At 36.9% G+C, this 12,125-nt stretch overlaps 1 protein-coding gene across 2 annotated transcripts in view; it reads right to left on the bottom strand.

Annotated features, from left to right (window-relative positions):
* Positions 1-12,125, bottom strand: part of ITPR1 (inositol 1,4,5-trisphosphate receptor type 1) — a 256,332-nt gene that overhangs the window by 190,145 nt on the left and 54,062 nt on the right. For both annotated transcript variants that reach the window (XM_087708906.1, XM_087708907.1), the window contains exon 3: positions 9,698-9,768. In XM_087708906.1, the coding sequence (XP_087565032.1) occupies positions 9,698-9,768 (71 nt within the window). The remainder of the gene's footprint in view (positions 1-9,697; positions 9,769-12,125) is intronic.

Raw genomic sequence — 12,125 nt, 5'->3', positions numbered from 1 at the left:
ACGCGACCCTACCGCGGAGGGCAAATCCGCGCCTTCCGAAGCACTCAGCACCCTAACCCTAACCCTAACCCTAAACCTAACCCTAAACCTAACCCTAAACCTAACCCCTAAACCTAATCCTAACCCTTACCTTAATTTAAATCGGCTTTCTGCTGCCGCACTGTTTTAAAGCGCCCTTCTTTCGCTGCGCTGTTGTCGCGGCGGTGATGACACGCGGTGATGATGTCATGGCTTTAGCGACGCGGTTTTATCACCGCTATTTTGACGAGCGTGGTTTTGTCGTGCCACGGAATAATTTGAATCTGGCCCTTTGAGAGAGAACTCATTGGTTCCATTATCTGTTTCTTGGCTATGCATGATATATTCAGGATCCTTCTCCAAAATCAATGTTCAATAGAGTCAATACTCTTTCCATCCTGCTTCTTCTATATGGCCTGGGGTTGGGTTACTTGTGGAACCATCTCTCCCTGGTTGTCAGTATAATAGTATAATGCAGTATAGCAGGTTAACTCACTGCTGACTCCAGGTGTTCGATCCCGACCTGCTCAAGGTTGACTCAGCCTTCCATTCTTCCGAGATCGGGAAATGAAAATTGCCCAGATTGTTGGGGGCAATATGTTGAATCTGTAAACCACTTAGAGAAGGCTGTAAAGCACTGTGAAGTGGTATATAAGTCTAACTGCTAATGCTAATACATAGAAACCTCAGCAGTACAGATTTAAAAGGACAGACTTTAAAAATATTTACCTTGAGCTTTACAGTACTAAGAGATTTTGTTTTACTTAGAAGTTTTTAAGTATGTATATTCCTGGGACTCTAACATCTCAAAGTGTTGCTTAGCAACCCAAGCATCAATAATGTACTCCAAATTATTCATTTTAAAAGTTATATAATTAAGGATTTGAGGGTACATCGGTGTGATAATTTCTTCTAGAACAGGTTTTTAAACAATAAAGTTTGCCCGTCACACTTTTGATACTAAATGACACAAGTTTTCTTTGCATTGTTTCATTGTTATAAGGATTGCTACAAGTGCACTATTAACCTAGTTAACTTTTGAAGGAGATTTTCCCCAAGTAAATGTAAATACTTCCAATTATAACTAAAAGAAAGCTATGGTGTATAAAGTAATCGGATATTACTTAATGTGACAATCTTGATTACCCATCTTCCAAATGAAGCTTTCATATAGGAGACCAAATCTTGTAAATTAGCTCCTAATTTATTTTAGACCACGTTTAAGGCACTATTATATTACTAGATTAGTTTGCTGATGAAAATATATGACCTATATGTGTAGGGATGGGATGGTAGGGGTTAATTTTCTCTTCAAATTAAGATTTCTTGGGCATACAAAAAATTAAGCTCAGGTTGAACAGCCCAGATACCTATTTAAAAGACTGATTGGTACTAAACCATATCAGCATAATTTGCCACCACTTGTTGGAAACATCCTGCCAAGTCCAGGGGTAACTTTGATCCCTCAAGACCAATAACCTTTAAAAGGTCCCTTGTCCATGAATTTGTTTAGTCTTCTAATCTATAGCAATCAAAGTGGCGATTGTCATATCTTGCTATCATGATACCCCAAATTAATTAGGATGCATTGTCTGAAGAAATTATTTGTTTTATCTGTTATTTGTTTCAATTTTCCTCCTTGTATTGTATATACCTCAACTATCTCTTTTCTATTGCCTTTTTGTTTTGAAGCTAAGGTTTCATAGGAAACTACCATATTTTTCGGACTATAAGATTCACCAGAGTATAAGACGCACCAAGATTTTGAAGAGGTAAATTTTTAAAAAATATTTTGCACTCTGCAGGCCTCCCAAACACTCTGCATGCCTCATTTTTTGTAAAAAAACAAAACAAAACAGGGCATGCAGAGAGTTTGAGAGGCCTGCAACATGCTCCTGGGAGCTGGAGGGGCAAAAACGAACAAAAAACGGTCCATTTTTCACAAAAACAGGCCCATTTTTTTGCAAAAAACAAAAACAGGGCATGCATAGGTTTTGGGAGGCTTGTACAGTGCCCCTGGGGGCTGGGGAGAAAAACAACCCTTTTTTCACTCTCCCAGCCCCTAGGAGCACTTTGCAGGCCTCCGGAACCCTCTGCACCTCCATTTTTGGTTTCGTGTGGCCAAAATGCTGTATTCAGTGTATAAGATGCACCCAGATTTTCCTCCTCTTTTTTGAGGTGAAAGGTACATCTTATACTCCCAAAAATTCGGTAATAATTTTGGTTGTCTTTTTTTACACTTCTTCCAATTCTATTGCACCTTTCAATTATGATAACGAGAGCTATATAGTACTCCAGATGAGGATATTCCATAGATTTGTATAAGGACATTACAATGTTTAAAAAAAATCCACGCCACTTCCTACTGCTTCTGAGTATGCAATGCGCCTTTGTCATGGCTGTTAGACAGATATTCATTGTACAATGTACTATGATTCTAAGATTCTTTTTCCTAATTAGTAATAGATAGTACCATCAAAGTCTATATGCAGTTAGAAGTTGGGGATTGTCTGGGTTCCAATATGTATAGTATCACTTTATAGTTAGTAAAATTGAATTGAATTTGCAATACGGATGACCACTCAACTAGCTTAAATAAATCCTTTGGGAGCTATTCAAAATCCCATTGAACCCTAAATGGTTCATTACCCATCAAAGATGGTCAGCTCACTGGTCCCTATGTGAGAAACATTCATGATCAAATAGAAACATTCATGATCAAATAGAAAAGCACTAGGCTAGCCTAGTCCTTAAAGAACACCATTTATTTCTTCTCTCCACTGAAAAGAAATCACTTATTGCTATTCTATTTTTAACCAGTTAACAGTCCATCAACAGAACAGCCCACTTAATCCATGGCAGCTAACTTTATTCCAGAGCCTTTGATAATAAACTTGTCAAAGGCTTTTTGAAAATCTAACTATAATATGTCAACAGAGTCATCTCCATATATAATGCCTGCTGACATTCTGAAACAGCTTTCTAAAGTTGATGAGACCAAAATTGACCTTTGCAGAATCAGTGCTGATATTTCACCAATAAAGCAATGTCTTCTATATACTGAGATGGTGTTTTTTTTCTTTTACTGTCATTTCTATCCATTTATCTAGAAGATACATTATTCTGCCTGGTTTATAATTTCCCAATCCTTCTTGGGTTTATTTTTAAAAATTGGTGTCTCACTGCTATCCTCCCAGTACTCTGGCATAGAATCTTTTTGGGTGCACCAGTGCATAGTCTTTCAGTCTTTCTTTCCTTCCTTCTTTCTTTCCTTCCTTCCTTTTTCTTTCCTTCCTTACTCCCCCCCCCCTCTCTCTCTGTCTGTCTTCTTTCTTTCTTTTCTATACTCGCCCATCTCAGTAAATGACTCCAGGATGTCAGTGATCCACAGACATCATTAAGGTCCAATTCGATCCAACTTTCCCAGCTGTTCCATCATTTGTGTTCTTATTTGTAATTGACTATTCTAATCCTTGTCTTGGTTTAGAGACTTCTGGCATTGACGTAGAAATTATACAATGTGTCCTTTTCAAATGTTGAGAGCGCAGGCCGTTTTCACTGTCTTTTTGTTTTCTTTTCATCTCTTGAGTGACACAACCACTCATTAACCCACTTCCAATATTAATCCTACCTCTTTACATCCTTTTACGTGATATACTGCCCAGTACCTGCAAGCTTTCCTCAGTTTAAAAGCTACTGTTAAATGTGCAAACTGTCTCCCTTACAAGTTCAGCTTGTCCAAATAATTCCCCGGTATCCATCAGATCTAAACTTTTTCATCAGGCATCACCATTACATTCACATTCTGACATGTCCCTTTAAGTATGCCGATGTTCAACCCATCTAGCAGGCCCTATCTATGCATGACAAGATAGCATTTCTGAAAATGCTACCTTAGCAGTCTGTCACAGTGTGATGGGGTTCTTTTCAAACGAGAGGCATATTTTGCTCTCAAAAGGTGGAAATTGACAAAGAAAAACATGATGATGAAGGCTTTGATCCTTTTTTTTTTTTACTATTTACAGGGAGACTACTTACAAGTATTCACAACATATCCTGATGTTCATCTAGTCCCAGAGACGACATGTCCCTTTAGCTCTCCTACTAGCTGCTTTGTTTTTAATTTCCTCTTTTTACTCAAAAAAAAAAAACACCCCCTCCCATTTCAATCCACCTTCCTGCTCCTTAACAAGTGAGAATGAAAAGAAAGAAAGGAGATGGATTTTTGATGTGGTGTGCTTAGCTTGATCATGGAACTGTTTGGCTTAACCCTACTGCTTCCTTGTTGGGAAAGAACATCTCCCAGGATCTTTTGCCCAGTTCTTCCCCAGAGACCAGGATTTTACCACTAACAGCAGATTCCCATCTTGGGTGGGTGAAGCTGTCACCTGCAGCCAGCAAATTTCCTCCTTTCTTTCCTCAGTCTTTGGTAGAGCTATGGTTCCTCTGGGTCCTTATTTCTCTCCTTCCTGCAAGCCACCCACTTAGACAACTAGCAATAGCACTTAAGACTTATACACTGCTTTACAGCCCTCTCTAAGTGGTTTACAGAGTCAGCATATTGCCCCCCCCAACAAGTTGGGTCCTCATTTTTCCAACCTCAGAAGGATGGAAGACTGAGTCAATCTTGACCCTGGTGAGATTCGAACTGCCAAACTGCAGGCAGCCAACAGAAGTAGCCTGCAGAATTGCATTCTAATCACTGTGCTACCATGGCTCTCCACAGCAACTACTCCATATATTTAATTTTTCTCTTCAGGTTTTGTCTGCAGCCACTCGGTACAGGGTTTCTTCCTTCTCCTCTCCTTTTCCTCTCTCCAATTTTTAGTCAGATCAGCAGCATGTTCTCCAGAAATGGAGAAGGGTGTTCCACCCCCACCCACCAGGATTCTGTCCTCAACACTTATATATCAGACTAGGCCAATTGGACACTTCACCCCACCAGTCCTTGCTAGAGTCAGGTCATCTCATCAGTCCTTGTGGATTGCACAATTACCATTGCAAGCTTCTCCCCCCACTTTTACTTGCTCCACTAGGTGGCTGACATGGCTGCTGTTTACTGGTGTGCTCCAATAGGTGACTAACACCAGCAGAACAGCAGCAGTATCAGGTCGTTAAAACCCATATGCCACATAGTCTTGAACTTCCTTCTATTATCTAGCAGCCCCTATGTGGCTTCCAGAATTGATTGTCTAAATTTCTCAATGTCATTGGTGCTAACATGGACCCCTGGTATCCACAACTTCATAGCAGCTTACATACACAGACACACACATACCTCATCTATCTGCACTTTTAATTGTTGAATCAGAGACGCTTGAACTGCAAGATGGGTGGCAAATAAATTTGATAAATAAAAAATAAATAAAAATGAATAATCATCAACCAGAAGCATTTTATTCCCTTGAGAACTATCTTTCATACATGATATGAGTTTATCATCCAAGGACCGGATCCCTCCTATGACAACATCTCCATTATCCTGAAAGGTTCTTATTCTCCAAGATCATCAGTCTCCATTGTAGCAGAGGAGTTATCATCCTGAGAATCAGGCACAGCTATCACATTTCATTCCCTACTCTGTATCATCTCTAGTGAAGCCAATCTTGGCTTAAAGAGAGCAGATTTGCTTCCTGAGAGCCAGAAGCTCATGGCACTGAGCACAAACACATAAGCTATGCCAAACAGGCAGAGAGTTGTACATTTTGCACTTTATGCGATGAACAGGAAATCATCTCTTCCCATATCGACTTTCTGCCTTCAGATTATTTATTGCTAATAGATGTGTGTTCTTCTTTAGAGTTGGATTTAAGAGACAATTTTTGTTAAACTCCGGAAATTAAGGCAGACACACAGTGATTCTTCCAAGCAGATTTCTTTATTCATCTACTCCTACAGACAAAATCTTGCCAAACTGAAGCATAAAGCTACATTCTGGGAACAATTAGGGAGGGGCTGTCTTCAGCCTCTTTCTCTCACACAAACTATCTAAATCAAGTTGCCTCTTATTCCTCAGGAATGCGCCGCCTCCCTCCTGGGAATCCATACTACATTCATCACAGTTTTATATTATGCTTTCTGTAATATACCAGTAGTTAAACTTGACAGGTGAGATTGACAGTCAGTATATCTTTCTTCCTGCTACTTCCCTTGCAACACTCTCTGATCAGGGCTGCCCTCAGTTTACCCACTCTAGTCCTGAGTTCTAAACAGTGTCTCCTCTTTCCAAAAATTGCTGGCTGTGATCAGAATTAAATGGTATAATTTCCTAACATTTTCAGTGGAAATCAACCTACTTCAAACAAAAACAAATGCAAAATGCTTTGTCCTTTTCTATGGCACAGTTCTGCCCTTTGTGTCCTCACTATATTCTAGTTGCATTTCAAATAACTCTCTTACTTACTACATTCTTCAATTATTAAAATAATTAAAAATATTCAATACAACTCCATACCACCATTTTATATTTATAGTATCAGATATTACATGCCAGACTTTATTTATATCATGTTGATCTTCATGATGTAAATGTGGATCTTCTAGACCGTTAATAAATTTTAATGTATGCTTAAAGTCTGAATGACTATCTCAAAAAAAATAAAAAACTTCATCTATATATATATAAAAAGAATAAACAGATACAACACTTTGTGATAGTTAAGGTTATACTTAGTAATATTTAGATAGGCCCAGTAAATTGTACCAGGTCTAAAGTCTATGATATAAGAGCAATATTTCAGAAGGCAATAACAGCGAATAATTCAGTCAAATAAACTTTATGGCATTTATATGAAATCACCAGGAATCAAGCTCAAAATAAGAGAGAACTTCATTCGTTTGTTTGCAAAGAAAGTAGAAAACAAATGTAAAACAGTAATAATATAATGGTATGAAAATCACAGATATAGGATTTCCATACTTATTTAGCATGCCGAGTCTTGTTGTTTCTTATCAGAATTAGACATCTAAATCATACTGCTTATTAAGAATGACCATGCAACATGATTTGCAAAACCAAGGAAGAGCTATCAACCCATTTTTCTTTTCTTAGAGAGACTTTTCATAATAATTTGACTTCAAAATAGTTTTTGTTATTTTGTTTTTCACTCATTATACAATGTGTGGTTTCTGTTTGTCATTTCTAATTTTTTTCCACTGCTAAAATGGCAATATTTATTTTCCTAACTAGGTTCATATGCTTCTCCAATTATTAACTGATTTGAATGATTTACACTCTATATTTGGAGTAAAAATGGTTTACAGCAACAATACAATCAGTTATACAGCCTGTGGAGGACAACCAAATAAACAAAGGCAGAACATTCTTCCTACAGAATGGATATTTACTGTTGCAATGATGATGTTCACATATTGAAAAGAGACACGTTCTTGGTTATAACCCAATAAACCGCACAACAATGACAATAAGAATAAATTAATGCCTATGCCTTTACTAAAAGTGCAAATGTAGCAAACATTGAGGAATTATGTGAAAGGGAGAAAAAAGAGAGGGAGAAAACCATAGAAGGTAAATGGACTTGGTTATGATGGTGCTGTGTACACCATTGAAAAGAACAAGTAAGGACTGGATGGCCATGATAGAAAATTTATCTAGGTGGTTGCTAGGAATGGAAAACTACGTACTTGATGGCACATAATCAATCAATAGCAAGTTTCAAGAATTGCTAAGTGCATTACTCAGAAAGGATGTGGTATTTGGAACATTAAAATTGAATAAATTAGGTATTAGATTTAAAAAGGAGCATTGGTACACCAACAAAACTTTAATGGAGAACATTAAAATTTAATATAAGATACAGAATCAATGCTTTTAACTCTAGCAAAAGAGAATCTGTAGGGGCATGTGAAGAGATAAAAGATAAATGAATCAAGCAGAAAAAAATGGTAAAAAAAGATAGATCCAAACAGCTTGAAACCAAGAAAGGACATTGAATGAAAGCCATAGTCACAGAGGAAGTATAATCATTGAATATAAGCTTTCCAGTAGAAAGAGGACAAAGTATACCATTTTAACTGAAAATGTCAACGTACAAAGAAAAATGACAAGAAAAGGAAAATCACAAAGACATTTACAGATAAGGTTATTCAAGAACAGTACTGGCAGAAATCTAAAAGAAGCAATGAAGTGACAAGAACACACACACACAAAAACTATAGGAATATAGAAACTATTTATAAATGGGATTACACAATAAAAGAAATATTTGTAGAGAAAATATATTTTCTGGACCTGACTCTATTAGAAAGTGGAGAGCAAGAAGCAATAAACCAGCTGTCGAGCAAAAATGCCCCAAGCGCAGATGGAATACCACTAATAGTAGATACATAGGAAGGGAAGGGAACGGTAAGGGAGGAGAAGGGAGGGAAATACTAAATAAAAGTGCTGCTTGTGACTCAGTTTCTCTCATGACTTTTAAGAAAACTTTATCTGGTTTGAATTATGACAGGATGGTGTGCAAAATGAACCCCAGAAAGGAAGCTGAAGCTAAACCTAAGTCAGATGAATTCCTATTCTGAGTGTGGTGATTATCTAGAAGAAATATCACTGGGAACCAGATTTCCAGAAAAAGTGACAAATTAAAACAAATCAGAAAATGGCACCGATTACAATACAGGGATCTGAGAGTATGCTCTATAAAGACAGTCAGAAGGAAATAAGATGTATTTATGTAGGCATGAACTTTATAGATTAAGAAGAAACATGATATCAGCATTCAAGTACATTGCAGGGTTCCATGGAGAACACAGAAACTATTTTCCATTGCTACAGAAACTAAAACCAGAAATAATGGATATAGGTTGCTACCTACATTTCATTTAAATAGAAGGAACTACTTACTGAATGTGTGTGTGTGTGTGTGTGTGTGTGTGTGTGTGTGTGTGTGTGTTCCAGCATAACTCTGGAACACCTTGAGCAATTTCAACCAAACGTGGTACACAGATGACTTACACTCTGGAAACAAATATTGTGGGGGTAAGACATCCCTAAAACCCCTCGGGTGTGTGTTCTATTAAGATACAATCTGTTGGGCCTTAAAATGGCTTCTACTGTGCAACGCAGTGGAGTTGCCATAGTAATGGCTACACAGTACTCCATATGGGAACCCCCTTATTGAGTACTGTATAGCCATTACCCTGGCAAGGGGTAATGGCTACACTGGTAAAGGGGAAAATCCAATATTAGAAATTACATTTGGTCCAGACATTTTCCCTCTATAAATAAATACATGGGCAATGCTGGGTTATCGGCTAGTACATTATATACAACAGTAGGAGTGCCTATGTAGGAGCACTGTGACTCCTCCAACTGTACAGCTTTTAAAGAAGAAAACTGAACCGTTTAGTAGACTTTTCAGTACACAAATGACTCAAGGATGATGGACATCACTTTGAGTTGGTGGGGAAATGCCATTAGGATAGCTGTCAGCATAGATAAATCAGTGAAATAAAAAGTGAAACCAATGTACAATGCTTGGTGTAATGAGTAAAATTACATTACATGTGATTTTTTTAAAAAGGCCTTAAAAACTCCATGAAAAGTGACAAAACATCTTTACGTTCTTTAACATAACATTCAGCAAAACCATTAATTTTATTTATCCGCCAGCAGAGAAATATTATTTGAATGTGTAAGTGAAGGTGCAGTTGAATGTCTTACCTCTGAATTTTTTGGGAGGACTGTTAAGATCACCCGTTTCTGGTTGTACAACACATCGGTCATCAACAAGTCTGCAATAAGCAAAAATGGGGAACAGAATTAACATTACAATCTCCAAACTAGTATTTTTCAGATACCAATTTAAGATCCTTTTGAAGAAGGAAAGAGAAATAAGTCATCGAAGATTAAGTTAGAAAAGTAAATGAACTATCTGACTTTTCCCTGACACAACATTCTATTGTTCTTATTTTCATTTGTGTTATTCAAAAATGCAATTTCATTTCCATTCGGGGAACATCTGTAAGTCTAATGGCATGTGGGTGCCTGTGAAGGCTCCTGGATTGGGGCTGAAAGGCAAAGGTGGAGTGCTTCATCCCATATTTGGGTAGACCAGGTTGCCCTGGTAAAAAACAATCTTTCCCCTGGTATAGCTGACAAAGCTAGGAGAGCCAATGGCTTAGAGGTTAATACATCCACCTAATAATAGCCCAGGTTCGAATCCTGGAAGGGTATGGCTCGCTGACAAGAGCTAAATAGCTTGAAATAGACCTATACTAATCTCCCTTAATTTCTTTGTCAGTAAATATAAATTTAACATCTAATGGCAAGTGTAATTGAATTTCAAAAACCAGAAAGTGAAATAAAGGTGAGAAAAATGTTGTGACTCAGCAGATGTCTGCTGTGAGTCTTTTCGGAATGCAATTATTAACGATGCAGCTGGGGCTCGTTAGTGGGGTTTTGGAGATAAAAGGACGGATTCTGCCACGCCCTAGTCGCAGGAGTCAACGTCGTTCCTCCATACGTTCCTTGGTATGTTCCTGGGTTCGTACAACATTGCTTGTTACACTTGGATAAGTGCTTTGGTGTTTCATGTAAACCTGATTCGTGAAGACTTTGGAAGAAGTGCAGTGCTTGTAAGAGTTTTGTTTTGCATTCTTGTCGAAGACTTGTATTTATGTTATTTTTGGGCTCGAAGCCAGTTTGAACTGAAAACTGATAAAGAAATACTTTCTTTTAAGTTTGCCTACCTCAGTTTGTTAAGAGCCGTGAAGGGGGGACAGAACAGAAAAATATGAATCTTCAAAGAGTAATTTTTGACACTAGAGAGCTAGCTCTCATGCATTCCTGAACATACAGAGAAATAATACAAATGCTTTTCTATCTTCTTCTTGCATAAAATAAAACAGCATTCAAATCAAATTTATACCAAAATGGGAAACAGCCAGTAGCTATAAAATGAATTATTATCCCCTGGATAAGAATTAAATTTATTTTATGAGAATATCCCAGTGAAGATAAAGTTATAACAATTTATATATGTTTTAATGAATGTATCTTGCTGCGTGGCATGAGAGAATGGGTATATACTATTTGGATGCTATTATTTACTACTAACTCCATATAGTTGACTTACCAACATTCATTTAGTGGCCATTTGAAGTTAACAACAGCATTGAAAATAGTGACTCGCAACTGTTCCTCACACTGTTGTAGCATCCCCATGGTGATGTAATCAAAATGGGGGTGCTTAGCAGCCAACATGTATTTATGATGGGTGCAGTGACCTAGGGTCATATAATCACTATTTGTGACCTTGTTAGACAGTTTCCAACAGGCAAAATCATTGGGTGAAGCCACATTTGCTTAATGATTGCATGATTCACTAAAAAAAAAAACCTGCAATGATTCATCGAACAACCAATGACCAAAAAAAGTTACTATTATTTTATTATATTTTACAACTCACTTATCAATTGCCTTGTTTAATAATGGAAATTTGGGTCCCAATTTTGTCATTAGTCAAGGACTACTACCGTTATCAACACTGTTATGACCCATTTAGAAATATACAACAGAAATGGTCTACTGATTTAATTGTGACCATTTTACTAAATAAACATTAATGTGTACTATGTATTTTAGATTTCTGAATATCTACTTATTTGACTATTTCCTATTCTGACAAACTCTTATTCTTTTAATTACTTTATTTGAATGGATTGAATAAAATTTTTTTTAATGTGAATGTGAATCAAACTTACCAGCACTTAATGAAAAGAAAGCCAGTCAAAAGAGGAATATTTCCTATTAAACTTCCTGGGTGGGAAGAAACTGAACACAACTAAGTATGTCTGTGTGTATATATATTTCTGTATGTGTGTGCATAGATAGATAGATAGATAGATGATAGATAGATAGATAGATAGATAGATAGATAGATAGATAGATAGATAGATAGATAGATAGATGATAGATAGATAGATGATAGATAGATAGATGATAGATAGATAGATAGATAGATAGATAGATAGATAGATAGATAGATAATGTGTTGCGTGTTTAACTTTTGTACTGCTATTGCAAAATGTTTAATTAAACATTTTGTAACAGCAGTACAAAATAAGTTTAACATATATTTCACATTATA

Source organism: Thamnophis sirtalis, unplaced genomic scaffold (assembly GCF_051295495.1).
Source record: "Thamnophis sirtalis isolate CommonGarterSnake01/CBP01778 unplaced genomic scaffold, rThaSir2_p1.2 scaffold_3, whole genome shotgun sequence".
In the NCBI taxonomy this organism is placed as follows: domain Eukaryota; kingdom Metazoa; phylum Chordata; class Lepidosauria; order Squamata; family Natricidae; genus Thamnophis; species Thamnophis sirtalis.
Note: the sequence above shows the minus strand (reverse complement) of the source record. Positions and strands in the feature narration are given on the sequence as shown.